The sequence below is a fragment of the Carassius carassius genome, chromosome 7 (genome assembly GCF_963082965.1).
Source record: "Carassius carassius chromosome 7, fCarCar2.1, whole genome shotgun sequence".
NCBI lineage: Eukaryota > Metazoa > Chordata > Actinopteri > Cypriniformes > Cyprinidae > Carassius > Carassius carassius.
Genome location: NC_081761.1, coordinates 15,855,759 through 15,871,486, shown reverse-complemented (window position 1 = coordinate 15,871,486; position 15,728 = coordinate 15,855,759). Strand labels below are relative to the sequence as shown.

General features: G+C 41.5%; 2 protein-coding genes across 5 annotated transcripts in view; one reads left to right on the top strand and one right to left on the bottom strand.

Annotated features, from left to right (window-relative positions):
- fbxw7 (F-box and WD repeat domain containing 7) overlaps positions 1–15,728 on the top strand; it is a 205,778-nt gene that overhangs the window by 155,878 nt on the left and 34,172 nt on the right. The window lies entirely within an intron of this gene.
- LOC132143624 (uncharacterized) lies at positions 6,579–14,510 on the bottom strand. Of its 2 annotated transcripts, XM_059554019.1 has the most exons (8): positions 14,422–14,510; positions 13,646–13,738; positions 13,466–13,534; positions 12,726–12,896; positions 10,629–12,630; positions 10,477–10,527; positions 7,914–7,997; positions 6,579–6,940 (listed from the first exon to the last, which is right to left on the bottom strand). In XM_059554019.1, exons 1-8 carry the CDS (start codon positions 14,488–14,490, stop codon positions 6,723–6,725), a joined length of 2,757 nt encoding a protein of 918 aa, XP_059410002.1. In that variant the 5' UTR covers positions 14,491–14,510; the 3' UTR covers positions 6,579–6,722. The 2 variants fall into 2 exon arrangements, with proteins under 2 accessions (XP_059410002.1, XP_059410003.1); XM_059554020.1 differs by lacking the exon at positions 13,646–13,738 and having other exon boundaries at positions 14,422–14,491.

Here is a 15,728-nt window from a genome sequence, read left to right as displayed (position 1 = left end):
TATTTGTCAAGCAATAGGTATTACCTACTTATATTTAACAATATTATTTCAACATTTTCCTGTTATGTCTGTAAAGCTGCTTTGAAACAATATGTAAAAAAAAAAAAAAGCGCTTGTTCAGCTCACATTTATTTACATGTCCCCTCTGGTTTAATCATTTCTGACGCACCTACTGTAGTTACTGTAACTACACTATATTTGCTCTCACAGACACATTCACAACAGACCCGTATATCTTCTCCTCTTCTCTTTGTGCAGTCTGAATCAAAACATCGTCTTGCCTACTATTACCGGAAGATTACGGAATCAATTCGAAGTTGAATGGTTAACGTTAGTGTCATGAACACACCGCTGTCAATTTTGAGAAGAACCACCTTCAAACAAGTTAATAGCAAGCATTTAAGGGGCCTGCTAAAAAGGAAGCTATTAGCGTTAGAGTAACGTAACCAGCCTGAATTCACCAAATTGTTCTCTGGACCTGAGGGTAGCCTCTTCTTCCTTGCTTCTCTCTTAATTCTCATCAGCAGGACTAGCGTTTCCATTTCACATGACGAACGACAGACTCACCGTCAAAACAGTTGATCGCTTTCTTCTGTAGTGGACTTCTGGCGCTGTTGTTAACTCTGGAGCTGCAGAGCTCCCTCTGGTGGGCACACTATGCAACACTCATAACATGAGTGAAGCATGAGACTCTGTTTCTCATGTTTCATCGGCCGTTTAAATGCAATTAGCTTATATCGGCCGATAATATCGGCCGGCCGATATATCGGTCGGGCTCTATGATGATAAAGACTGACTTTATGCTCCCGAAATTAATTCAATTTTATAGATCCAGGCAAAAAATAAATAAATGGGCATTATGGTGTTGGACTCTATATCCACTAGCCGTTTTAGCATCCACAAATTTTCACAAGCTGTCCTCCAATGTGCAGCATGTTTCTGGCAAATTGCCTGCTTGATTTGGGATAGTGTCTTAAGGAATTAACATTTTCTTGGAACTTGGATTGCTGCATCACTATAACAATTTAACATTGTTGTGGGCCATCTATCATGTGTGTGGCAGGTCTTGTTGCCTTAAGCATATCTATATCATTCTAAAACCCATGAAATCTCAGAGTCTCTTCAAAAGACACGGGCAGGACCTTCTCACATGCCACACATTCCTATCCACTGTGTAAAGTTTAGGAGGGTTTTTGTCTGAGGAGAGAGAGCGCTTTATTCACACAAGCTCCCAGTGACCCCCCCCCCCCCCCCCCCCAAACATACATACAAACTCCAGTTTGTTTAGGGGTTGCTATAGTGATGTTCTAACAGTCGAGAGATTAGTCATCATCACATCACACCTGTGTTTTTAGAAGAATAGATCTTTATCGCACTGGAATTGAACACTGGAAGTGCATGTCGCAGCAGTGTATCAGTTCTTCTGATTATGTATATTTTTCAATGTGCTGTAATCACCTAGCTCAATAAAAGCCTGTTAAAATATACTGTTTAAGATTAATTAGTCAAAATGTTCAGCATTGTTACATTTCTTCAAAGCAATGTCCACGATTTAATTCGTCTATTTTAATACTGCTCTTATGAAAATTAACCATGGTATGTGTATCAAAACTGTGGCGATACAAATGGAAATCAGTACACAAAAAAATAAAGGTTAATTTTTGTAAGGGTGTTTATCGGTCAAATTCATATAAAAACTGCATCTAATCCGTGTTGTCAGGAAATCGTGAAAACTGAGGCAGTGTGTCGTAAAATTAAAGGAGTCAGGTATGCTGCGGTAACAACCGACAAAAGAAAGGAAAGAGAGGATTCTCCTATTAGTTTTTATTGTGTTGCGATGGGCCCGGAAGTGGCGATGCACTGCTTCACTTACCGGATATTGGAAGTGTGTCTATTCCAACCAAAAAAAAAAAGTGTGTTTGCAGTTGGTGAAGGACAGAGACTCAAAGGACAGTGTTACTCAAAGAAATATCCCAAGTTCACCTCAATACAATTGCTTGCCATTTCATACAGGCCTTGTTGCCAATGTTATTGGCGTAACGGCTCCTTATAGCTGCACACTTGCTCTCCAGTTTCATTGGCTTCAGGACAAAGATTCATTGGAACCTGTGTAAGATGAAGAGTTTTTCCTAGCAATTCATCACCAAATTGCTTGGAAACTTTTGACAGGTGCAATTTTGTCTCTAACGCTTGGTCGAAGTAACTCAGTGTGGTCCCCTCCCTGCAGAATACAGTATCACTGCAGCTGAAAATATTAATTTCAGATTTATTTTGTATTTTTAAGTGCAAAGAGAACAATCTAAGGAACCTGTGCCAGCAAATCAAAACCCACAAGTATTGTTTTTCTGTACTTACCTTCTTTTTAAGCATTTTCTCACTGCTCACAATGCTGAGCAACCGCACACATTGTAAACACATTTTATTAATACAGTTTTGTACGCCTGCACTTTCATTATCAGGATGAGGCAACAATGTTATACCCTAAATGGATTTCTCTGAGAATCATTCTCACTCAGAGGAGCAGATTAGGACGTTGATTTGAAAGTGGTTGCTAGAACTGATAACTCAACTAAGAACTTGGTTGCTTGCAGCCTTAAAGTAGGTTGGTGTTGCTTGTTATTACACCTAGCCTCTGGTGGTCAATAGGAGGTGTTTGATGCCATGCTGATTGTTTCACAAGTAGATGCCCTATTAATCCTGTTCTGTTTCCTTTCTAATGAATGTCAAGCAAATGGAAGAGAACACATTTGCTTCCTTGGTACATTCCCACTTTTCATTTGCCATGATTAGGCTTTAATGAGCATTGTTACACCAACCACAATCCCTTGAGGTTTGTTTACTCTGACTTTATCACACTTGCCAGTTTGTTTGATCTAAACCCATTTTGCTAAAGTGTAATGGAAATGTTGGGTTTGAAGCATGGCAACTTCTGTCTGGTTGATCATGGGTTTTTGTGCTTATAGAAAGATGACATGGCTTGTTACCTCTGAACAAAAGCCATGACACAGAAACTTGGGGTTTTTGTGTACTGTAAAGCTTCAGTGACTGTTTGTTCTCAGTTTGTCTGATACAATGCAATTTTACTGAAACTGCATTGTATAAGATGATTAGTGATTAGACTTTGTCAATTACTAATTGGTTTGCAAAAATACTTATTGGACATAATTATAGTACATCAGGAAAGTAACTTCAGTCAGGGTTATTCCCACCCTGAAATTAAAATGCTGTCATTATTTACTCACCCTCATGTCATTCCGGATTAAACCCCTGATGTAACATGGATTATTTTTCGATCTCCTTGCTACATTTCTGGACTTTGATAATGTTGCTTACATTGCTGTCTATGAGAGGGTCAGAGAGCTGTCAGACTGCATCAGTTGTATGCTATTAAATGCAGTAAAATCTTAATTTGTGTCATGAAAGTATAGTTATGAGTGTTAAAGGACACAATTTATCATATGATGACCCCCTTTTCTTAAAAAAAGGCAGTCAGGGTGGTTCAGTAGACATCACTGAGGTGTCTATGGGACATGTCTCAACTTGTTCAGTGAGTCACAGGAACAACACAGATGACGAGCAGTCACCTCCTTATGTGACCTCCTTTATCTTTAGTAGGATTTTTTCAAAGTGATCATGAAATCTTGTGAGTAAACGAGAGCACCACAGGCAAGTATCTAATTTGTAGGGAACCTTTTTGTCACTTGGTGTTAGTAGGCAAACAGAATTGTTGGTAACACTGCAGCAAGTTCCCATTAGTTAATGTTGCTTATAGTTATAGTTAATGAGCAATACATTAGTTAAAGTATTAATCTGTGTTAATGTAAGCTTATTAAAATACTGCCATTCAGTGTTCCTCACTAGTTTAATGCTTGTTTTCTACAGTCATCTCAGTGTAATTGCATTGCTTATTTGTTCTTGTGGTTTTACTCCTCTGCTCACTAAATAGCACAGCATTCCAGTGTATATTACTTAATATTTATTTTTTAATTTGTATTTTATACAATCCTTGTATGTCTGTCTATGCTTGGGTAATCTTTAATCATGCAGTCCACACAAAAAAACACTCCAGTGCCAAATACCACCTGCTCAGTCTGATGGAAATAACATGGGGAGGGGCCGTCAATCGTCTTTAGCAGCTATGGGGCGGGCTTAGGAATCACAATAAGTGGAAGGCGTGCACCACCCGGTTTCGGTTGAATATAATCTCAGGCTCTTCCACTTTCGTCCTCTGGCTTCATGCACAGCCCTTTTCACCATTCACCATTCCCTTCCTCATCTGCAGAAAACCTGTCATCTGATCCCTTTGTGTGCTACCAGTGAATCCCCATGAGTGCCGGCAATTCATTTCTGTCCATTTGTTTTGTTAATAATGTAACACAATTATTGCAGGATAATACTTGAATACCTGATTCTGATTTGTCAGTCGCAGAATTCAGAGGTCAATTATTCTGAATAATGACAGTTGTCTAGGTCTAGGACATTGCTGTGTAACTGACCTGCTCAACTGGAAATCTGTTTCCTACATGACATTGCTTGTGTTCTGGCTCACCGCTGTCTCTACAAGTAAGCTAATAAATTAATTTCAGCTCAGATCAATATTTTATGTCCATTTATTTAAGCAGCCGTGTAACGAGCAGGATAGTTTACCATCAGTCAGTCATTATTGCAAAATAAACACCATGTTCATCAAGACTCAAAGCTGAGATTTTTTTCTAGTCTTCTCATGCAGTGAATTAATTTAATGTCTGCATTTCAGAAGCAGCATTGCAACATGAAACATGGAATGATTAACAGTTGCCAACAAACCCATTCAAAGTGATCTTTCACTTCTATACACACACACACACACACACACACATACTTGTTTTTGTGCATTGTGGGGGTCACCTGTCAGGATTGCTACATAGTGGGGACCACCCTTTCCTATGATCCTACAGACCTAAAAAAAAAATATTTGACAAAAACTACAAAGCCTTTTTAAAAGTATCTCTTCAGATTACAAATATTTCACTAAATAAATTCTAAACCTGACACAGTGGTCACTTGTGGGGACATTTCAGGTATTGAGTATATCTGGGGACCGGCAAACACACAACCAGTTTTTGGTCATTGTGGGGACTGGACTCACACACTCAACACCAGTCTTTGGTCATTGTGGGGACTGGACTCACACACTCAACACCAGTCTTTGGTCATTGTGGGGACTGGACTCACACACTCAACACCAGTCTTTGGTCATTGTGGGGATCGAATCTAAACACACTCAACACCAGTCTTTGGTCATTGTGGGGATCACATCTAAACACACTCAACACCAGTCTTTGGTCATTGTGGGGACTGGACTCACACACTCAACACCAGTCTTTGGTCATTGTGGGGATCGAATCTAAACACACTCAACACCAGTCTTTGGTCATTGTGGGGATCGAATCTAAACACACTCAACACCAGTCTTTGGTCATTGTGGGGACTGGACTCACACACTCAACACCAGTCTTTGGTCATTGTGGGGATCGAATCTAAACACACTCAACACCAGTCTTTGGTCATTGTGGGGATCGAATCTAAACACACTCAACACCAGTCTTTGGCCATTGTGGGGACTGGACTCACACACTCAACACCAGTCTTTGGTCATTGTGGGGACTGGACTCACACACTCAACACCAGTCTTTGGTCATTGTGGGGACTGGACTCACACACTCAACACCAGTCTTTGGCCATTGTGGGGACTGGACTCACACACTCAACACCAGTCTTTGGTCATTGTGGGGACTGGACTCACACACTCAACACCAGTCTTTGGTCATTGTGGGGACTGGACTCACACACTCAACACCAGTCTTTGGTCATTGTGGGGACTGGACTCACACACTCAACACCAGTCTTTGGCCATTGTGGGGACTGGACTCACACACTCAACACCAGTCTTTGGTCATTGTGGGGACTGGACTCACACACTCAACACCAGTCTTTGGTCATTGTGGGGACTGGACTCACACACTCAACACCAGTCTTTGGTCATTGTGGGGACTGGACTCACACACTCAACACCAGTCTTTGGTCATTGTGGGGATCGAATCTAAACACACTCAACACCAGTCTTTGGTCATTGTGACACACACAAAAGAGAATCTGCGTACTTTAGACAGAACAGGAGCTACAATTTGCTCCATGCTTTAATTGATTTTGTCGATGTTTGTTTTATATGTAGAAACAAAATTAACTGTTAGTACTTTAAAAGGTTTAGTAAAAAAAGTGTTATACAGTATATGACATACATTTTCAAAACTCATAACATCAGTACGTCAAAATAGTCAAGTCAAGAAACATTAGCATAAGTTTCAGTCGTCAACAAACATTAGTATAAATCCTTCATGAAGATGTTCACAGTAAACACTAGTTGTTTAAAAAAATATATTAATTAATAAAACCCTTCATGACAAACACTGCATTCTCAAGTTTTTGAAAACAAGTACAATAACTTTAGCATGAAAGTCTACCATGCTTGCGTTTATAGAAAAACAATTATACATTTGAAGCAGACAAGGATGAAAAAAAGTTATTTAAAACCTTAATTTTCGAAAGAACAATCTACATTTCCATACAATAATATGGAACTGATGGTCTATTGCGTTATAACCATGTGACTATGGAAGCTTGTTTTAAAACTATAAAAGCTTGTTTCTACCAGTGAACAATTAAATCTGCCAGTGTGTCAATTAATTTGGCAGATCTTTTCTGTTTAGAGCGGAGATTCGATTTTTGATGTAAAATTTAAGTGTGGACCACTCTCTATTTTTAAGTGCAAGTGGTTCCGCCTCTTTACACCTCATGCAGTCCGCCTTTCCTGGAATTTTGCGGTTGTTAATAAACCTCATCATATGCTTCTCCACAGCCTGTATCTCATGTTTGTTCCAGGCCGTCTTCTTAACGTAACCTGTGGGGGGAACACATTAGCATTTTACTCATGACAAGCACTTGCATAAACAATGCATTAACCAGTGGTCTTATGCAAATGAGTGGTACGGTACAGTACAGTTCAATTCGATTCGGTACAGGTAACCTTGATCAGGCTTGTGCTTTCACTGCCAATAGTACCCTTACTTGGTAGGCGTGGTGTATGGGGGAAAGCACGACATAGGCACAACTCTGCCTCTTTTTGTTAATGTCAGTTTTAATTTGGTAAAATTCCGAATAAATATATAAAGTTAAACATAATTTGTGCTCAGCCAAAACGACGACCAGGAACAACTAATAGATTCATGAGACCACGAATGCATGTTAGATATAGCCTACCCAAAACGAAGTGTACCTCTTAATCACTACACAGACATCAGAGTCAGCGGAAAATGTGGGAAGCACTAGCCGAGCTAAGGCTGCTCTCTCAGCGGATACATTAGCACTGAGGGAGAGTAAAGTGAAGTGACATTCAGCCAAGTATGGTGACCCATACTCAGAATTTGTGCTCTGCATTTAACCCATCCGAAATGCACACACACAGAGCAGTGAACACACACACACACACACTGTGAGCACACACCCGGAGCAGTGGGCATCATTTATGCTGCGGCGCCCGGGGAGCAGTTGGGAGTTCAATGCCTTGCTCAAGGGCACCTAAGTCGTGGTATTGAGGGTGGAGAGAGAACTGTACATGCACTCCCCCCACCCACAATTCCTGCCGGCCCGGGACTCGAACTCACAACCTTTCGATTGGGAGTCCGACTCTCTAACCATTAGGCCACGACTTCCCTTGATCCCTAAATCAACAGCACCTATCCCTTTAATTGGCTCACCCATAGTTAGAATACTAAAATGCGTCAAAAACATGTTGTAAATAGAATCCTGATGCAAAAGGAAATTTTTTTTCAGGACAATCAGCAATAAGTGAGGTGTAAGTAAAATGATCATACCTCTCTTTTTTTTGGAGACTGGGTCTTCTGGAAGTGTGCTGTTCTCACAAACAGTGTGCTGCGGTGATGATACTGTGGTGCATTCTGAAAGCAAAAATTAAGCCAGTCTTGAGTATTGACAAGTCTCTGCAGCAAAAAGACAGTCATCTCAAGAATACAAAGTTCCTGAGGTGCCGTCAGGGTCAGGGCAGGACAATATGGCCAAAATTTACATCACAATACATTTCTTAATTTCGGTCTATAAGATATCATTCCGATATCAATATTAATTTTGAAATGTGCAGTGCTCGTGTTTATTTAGCAATTTCAACCACCACAAATAAATAAATGTATGGGATAATGTAGCCTATATCCATATTCTATAGCCTAGATCCAGAAGGCCATGGCGGATCAGGTACCTGGGGGGCCATGGCGGAGCAGGCAGCTCGAGGATGATAACCTTGGCCCATAGCCTACCCACCCTTAATTCAGCCATGGCTATATAGCCCCCCCCCCCAAAAAAAATATTCTTGGGAAAGTCCAGGGTCTTAGGTTCATGGGGGCGCTGAGGAGGAGTGGGCTCTGGTGGGCGCTCAGGAGAAGCTGGCACTTAAGGACACTCTAGAGGAGCGGAGCTGGACGGGACCAGCGGAGGCTCTGGAGGAGGAGAGCTGGACAGAACCAGTGGAGCCAAGGGAGATGAAGGCTCTGAGGGGAGGAGAGGAGCTGAGAACTCCGGGAGAAGTGTCCCTCCTGGTTTGCCTACAGGAACTGTTGGGTGCTCAGGAGAAACTAGGGTGAGTTCTGGGGAATCGGCCACAGGGGAGGTTATTTCCGAGGAGCAGGCTTTAAACGGGACTTGCGAGGTGCGGGCATCTTGATGTTAACGGGGCTTGCCATGGAACCCTCTGGCGGCATTAATCTTGCTTTGGTCAGCGGCACAGACTTTGCCACAGATGGAACCCAGCCTGAGTGAGCCGTGGATGGCTACGGACTCGTGTTGGCCATGGATGGTGGCGGGCATGAGTGCGGGCTGAACAGCGGAGCCACGGACAGTGATTCAGGACTTGAGGCACCGGCAGCTGGAAAATCCGAGCTCAGCTGGGGAACAGCAGGTGGAACTGATAGCGGAGGGGCAGCCACATGTGACGACTGCGGACGGGAATTCGCCTCGTCCACGGTGAAGTCTGATCCGGCGATCCACAGCGCGAAGTTAATGTAATTCTTCAATGACCAGCATGGATCAGCTCTCAGCATGAAGAGATGGATATCTTCCTTCAACCTGCACCAGAATCCCTCCATTAAGGTAAGGTCATCCTAATGCGGCGAGTTGACCATAATTCACAAACTCCTGCACAAAACCCTCTAGATCTTGGCCGTCATGGAGGATAAAAATTGTGGCTCCTGAAGGGCTATGCTCACCATCCCTCGGGTCCACATTAATGGATGCCAGCTCAAGCCTCATCTTCTGTATTGGTTTGATCTTCTGTAATGGTCACTGGTCGGACTAAGAGGTAAGTAAACAACAGCGAAGTTTATTAAACAACAGGACAGCAAAGGAGCTGAGTGGAGATTGTTCAGGTGAGTATGCCAGCACTGAGATTCGTCTAGAGGATGATCCAGGAAATAATTTGATCTTTCTTGCCTTACAGGAGACTCGTAGAGACGAAGAGTGGAGACCAGGACTGACGGGAAACAGACACCTCGACTGGAGAATTGAGCTGGAGACGGAAGGGATCACTGAGGAAGGAGACAGGTGGTAAGATTCATAGGTAGGTAATAGCTTGCTTAGGATAAGGATACCAAGGGTAGAGTCCACGTAGAGTTTACGAGACCAGTTGGTGAATGATTCTGAGGTGTGTGCTTTTATGTGGGGCTTGATGAGTGAGTTAATTGGAGCGCTCATGGGGTGCAGGTGTGCCTGATCAGGAGCCAGGTTTGGGCGAGTGCTGTGATAAGAAGAGGAAGAAACAGACCCATCTGTGACAATTTCGGCATATAGTGTACGTCAACGGACTCCAGATGGTTGAGTTGTCAGCTTCAAAAGAGCAATAAACACTAAGTATATATATATATATATAAAATATGTGTGAGGAGTGGGGCGGGGCCGAGAGCCGTGGGAACGGAGCAAGGCCGGTGGAGTGATTGAAGATGAGCGACACTTGCTCAACCCACCGGTCTCAAGTCCCATGGAGGAGATTGGAAGGATACAAAAGAGTTTTGTGTTTATTTTGGAATTAAAGTCTTTATTTGATTGTCCGCCAGTTCCCGCCTCGGTCCCCGCCCCACTCGTCACAATATGCTTTATAAACGCCTTTCTCACGTCTGCTGAATCCTCGCTTTGTGCTTCTAATTCGCTTCAAAACAGCGTTTTGTTTTGTTCTCTCTCTGCGCTCTCAATAATCCCACAATGCCGACGTGCTACATCATCCACTTGAACTGCTTCCGGGTTTCAGAGTCAGCAGACGGGTATTTTGCGGACATTCCGTGAATCAGTCCAACTCATGAACTCAGAAATGGGCAACCGATGTCCCATTAATTGGGCAAACATAAATGGAACAAACTGACAACATGTAATCATTACCTTTCAAACTAGAAGGGGACTCCTCCAAATCACTGTCCACTGTAACTTCCTCTAAAGGTAGAAAATACAGAAATATATAATTTAAAACACAAGGTAATGTTATTCAAAGCATTCCCAAAATCTGAACCCATGTTGTGTACAGTGTATAGTACCTTCTGGATCAATGTTGATTTCATTAAGATTTCGCCCTTTGAAGTCTGCCAAGCGTCCTTTTTCGAGGGCCAGAAAAATTTTACTAATTTTGGCCAGTTGGAGGGTGCCTTCGGGTAACCTGTAAAATTGACGATGAACTCGAATGTCATGGCCTAGAAAGTCTGCCAACTGATCTAGCTCTGTGTTGCTAAGATTAAGAACTTCAGAAAGTGTCCCGATCTGTTTCCTCAACTTTGTTGAAGTAAGAGTCTGAGGATTTTTTGCGCTGCATGCAACAGCAAATTCTCGAATGCAATCAGAGCCTCTGAAAAACGTCATTGCAGATGGACGTGCAAAGAGGAAAGGATTTTCATTTGGTATTCCACACCTACTCCGATTTTCAATAAGCAGGCTGATTGATTCTTGCATGGAAGGTGTGAGAAGCACAGGAACCTTTCTGCCTCTTTTGCCTCTGATTTCTACACGCTTGAAGTACTGACATAGTTTATTTTCTAAATCCGTGAGGGCCATGCTAATATCTGGATGAGCCTCCGATTGGTTGCTGGAGATGTATGCAGACAACGGCATTTGTGACACTTCCCCTTCTCGTCTACGATTGAAAAGCATAACCTGAGTTAACGTGATCTTGGCCAGTTTTGCCCAGTGCTGAGATGATGGCTGTGTTAACAATAGTTTGCGATAGGTCTTCTCTTGCTCGTCAAGATATATATGAAGGAGTTTAACATCTTCAGTGAATGGAAGTAATTGTGGGGAATTCCACTTTGCTTCCTCCAGTGTTCGCCGGGCTGTTGAAGAAATGTATTCAGGCCATCTAGACTGATAAAGCTGTTGAAAGCTGTTCGCAATTTTTCCTGTCTCTTCATCTCCACTAATAGTAGAGTGGCTCTCAATGAGCATTGCGATTTTGTTCAGACTCTGTCCAAGTTTCACAGCCACACTAGCCTTTTCAAATACATTGGTCTCTTCATTGTAGCCAGCAGCCCTTTTAACTGCATTGATGGTATGCATGAAGTTTGTGGGATGAATGAGCTCTTTAATAGATGTAAGGGGGGAAACCTCTCTCGCACATATTAGGAGTCTTCCAAGCTCCCTCATCTTTTGGCGGATGTGTTCATGCATTTTAACTCTTGATCCATACTTGTTGTAAAGATGCTTTCCTAACTCTAAAATGCACCAGTCATTTCTAGTTTCAAGGGCCACTCGGTCCTGGTTCATTGAATTTAACAGCTTCCAAACACCATGAGTTACTCCTGGTGGGGGAGGTTGTGCAAAGCCACAAAGAACCTGGACACGGGTTTTTCCAGGTTTCGGCTTCTCGTCACCAGGCTTGAATTTGCAAACCTTGACATGTCGCCACAGAGTTTTCTTTAAGAAGAGTCCTTTGCAGTAAATGCAGTGCATAAAACTTTCCCCATCCAGGTTCTTTTTGGGCAGTTTCCGCGGAATCATCAGTCCTGCACCTGTATTAATAACAGTACTATTGTAAGCAAAGTTCCCTTTGTTACGTAGATACTCCAGTTGCATCCTCCTTTCTTTTGAGCCCTTTGGATGACTTAATGCTTTCGCTACCTCTACCTCATTTCTATGCTTTCGTTCCAGGTGTCTAGAAATTTTTGTAAAAGCACCGTCACAAAAAAAGCACTGTTGTTTTTTGCTGTACATTCTCAATCCACCTCTCTTTTTAATTATAGCTGGGATAACTACTGATGTTGCGCTGTCAAGAATGGAAGATGTGTCAGGAACTTTGGCTATGTCGTGGTTCTGGGAGCTCCCTAAGTCACCGCTGCTTTTAATGCTGAACTTTTTGATTCTGTTCACAGCTGAACTGGTCCGGACTGGCAAAGTCTGTAACTTTTTTCCTTTACCTTTTGGTGAAGCAATAAAGCTCATGCTACTATCTGATGTGTAACTCTCTGATGTGTCAGGAATATACTCCTCCTCACTAACAGATAACTCATCTTCACTCGAACCATCTGAGTACTCAGCAATCTTCCCTCTAGCCTTGAAAGACAATGACCATTCAGTTCATTTAATCCTCCATCATAGGCTATTCTCTACTCTATTCTATCCAAGCTATTAAAGTAATTAACACTTACTCTGGTGTTTTTTGCTCTTTTGGATGCTGTGGTACAAGCGGAATGTTGTTCACTCATTGCAAATGATGCATGATTCCGTCTGATGTCATCTTGAATGTCTGTATGGTCATCTTTACTGTTTACACTGGACTTTTCAAAGAGATCATCCGAATCATCACAAATCACAGATCTCTAAAAAAACAAACAAAAAACATCAGAATGACAAGTTTTAAATGATCTAGAAAAAAGTATGTTTATCATATAATGAAAAATAACTGTTGCCTTTTTTTACACTTTATAATTAATGTGTAAAATCTGTATCTATTAAATCAACATTTGTTAAATGCTCGATCCATGTCTATCAATTTAAAGGGATAGTTCCCCCAAAAATGAAAATTCTATCATTAAACATTACTCATCCTCATGTTGTTCCAAACTCATAAGACCCTTATTCATCTTCAGAAAACAGATTATAATAATTTTGCCATTCTAACTTCAGATGGAGGGAAAGAAAGCACTTGGATTTCATCAAAAATATTTTAATTAGTGTTCTGAAGATTAACGAATGTCTTATGGGTGTGAAACGATATTCACAATAGTAACTTGCATTTAGAAAACAGATTTTAAGAAGGTCCAAAAGATGGTCCTCTTTCAATTTTTATTTGTCCTTTTAAATTTACTTCACATTATTGAGCTAAAAATAGTGCAATTTAGGTATGGGGCAGGTAAAAACAAACGGAAGAAAATATACAAATAAATACCTTTTCAAAAGATGTCATAATTTTAGAACACAAAACCTCATCTTCGCTGTCCGAATAATCAACCAAAGGCTGTTAAGGACAAAAAAGAAAGAAAAATATGAAAATGAAGTGGAAGGGAGAAAATCCCTGTCAGACAGAGACCGAGACAAAGACACAGAGAGAGATAATAAATACACATACCTCAGCTGTGAATAGTGAAGTGCCTGCAGTAGTTACAGAATCCTCAGAGCAGTTCTCTATGGCTGTCATGTTGTCATCATCATTGCATGGAGGCTATAATAAAGTTGTTTAAAAAATAGTTACAAGGCATCACTTATTAGGCAAGGTCCCCACTATGCTAAACCTGTGAAATGTGTGTATTTGTTACCAAAGGGTTTGTATGGCTTTCGTAAAACTACAGGTCCCCACTACGTACATTACACTGGAAACAGTGTGTAAGACTTTCCCAAGTCAAAACCACATGTAATAAATTAATAGACAGACAGAAATAGACAGGCACAGACAGATAAAGAGACCGACACAGACAGAAAAACAGACAGACACAGATAGATAAAGAGACCGACACAGACAGACAGAGACCGATAAAGAGACTGACACAGACATACAGACAGATAAAAGATACAGACAAAGACAGAGACAGGCACAGACAGATAAAGAGACTGACAGACAGAGACAGATAGGCACAGACAGATAAAGAGACTGTCTCTTTATATGTCTGTTTTTCTGTCTGTGTCAAAGACACAGACAGAGATAATAACACTGGAAACGGTGTGTAAGACTTTCCCAAGTCAAAACCACATATAATAATAATAGACAGACACAGAGACAGGCACAGACAGATAAAGAGACTGACACAGACAGAGACAGGCACAGACAGATAAAGAGACTGACACAGACAGAAAGACACAGACAAATAAAGAGACAAAGACACAGAGAGAGATAATAAATACACATACCTCAGCTGTGAATCGTGAAGTGCCTGCAGTAGTTACAGAATCCTCAGAGCAGTTCTCTATGGCTGTCATGTTGTCATCATCATTGCATGGAGGCTATAATAAAGTTGTTTAAAAAATAGTTAAAGGTCATCACTTATTAGACAAGGTCCCCACTATGCTAAACCTGTGAAATGTGTGTATTTGGTACCAAAGGGTTTGTATGGCTTTCCTAAAACTACAGGTCCCCACTACGTACATTACACTGGAAACAGTGTGCAAGACTTTCCCAAGTCAAAACCACATATAATAAATTAATAGACAGACAGACATAGACAGGCACAGACAGATAAAGAGACTGACACAGACAGAGACAGGCACAGACAGATAAAGAGACCGACACAGACAGACAGATAAAAGAGACCAACACAGACAGACAGACAGACAGATAAAGAGACTGACAGACAGACAAAAGAGACCAAGACAGACAGAGACAGGCACAGACAGACAGAGAGACTGACAGAAATACAGACAGATAAAAGAAACCAACACAGACAGACAGATAAAGAGACCGACACAGACAGACAGATAAAAGAGACCAACACAGACAGAGACAGGCACAGACAGACAGAGAGACTGACAGAAATACAGACAGATAAAAGAAACCAACACAGACAGACAGATAAAGAGACCGACACAGACAGACAGATAAAAGAAACCAACACAGACAGAGACAGGCACAGACAGATAAAGAGACCGACACAGACAGACAGATAAAGAGACCGACACAGACAGACAGATAAAAGAAACCAACACAGACAGAGACAGGCACAGACAGATAAAGAGACTGACAGACAGAGAAACAGACAGACAGGCACAGACAGACAGACAGAGACAGATAGAGAGACTGACAGAAATACAGACAGATAAAGAGACCGACACAGACGGACAGACACAGACAAATAAAGAGACAGAGAGAGATAATAAATACACATACCTCAGCTGTGAATCGTGAAGTGCCTGCAGTAGTTACAGAATCCTCAGAGCAGTTCTCTATGGCTGTCATGTTGTCATTATCATTGCATGGAGGCTATAATAAAGTTGTTTAAAAAATAGTTACAAGGCATCACTTATTAGACAAGGTCCCCACTATGCTAAACCTGTGAAATGTGTGTATTTGGTACCAAAGGGTTTGTATGGCTTTCCTAAAACTGCAGGTCCCCACTACGTACATTACACTGGAAACAGTGTGCAAGACTTTCCCAAGTCAAAACCACATATAATAAAATAATAGACAGACAGACATAGACAGGCACAGACAGATAAAGAGA

What these genes read in the sequence shown, in the direction of transcription:
- LOC132143624 (XM_059554019.1), bottom strand. Translation starts at nt 14,490, where the DNA reads ATGACAGCCATAGAGAACTGCTCTGAGGATTCTGTAACTACTGCAGGC. An exon ending in AAAGAGCAAAAAACACCAGA is followed by an intron (nt 12,631 to 12,725) that starts GTAAGTGTTAAT and finishes TTGTCTTTCAAG; the next exon opens with GCTAGAGGGAAGATTGCTGA. An exon ending in AATCAACATTGATCCAGAAG is followed by an intron (nt 10,528 to 10,628) that starts GTACTATACACT and finishes TTCTACCTTTAG; the next exon opens with AGGAAGTTACAGTGGACAGT.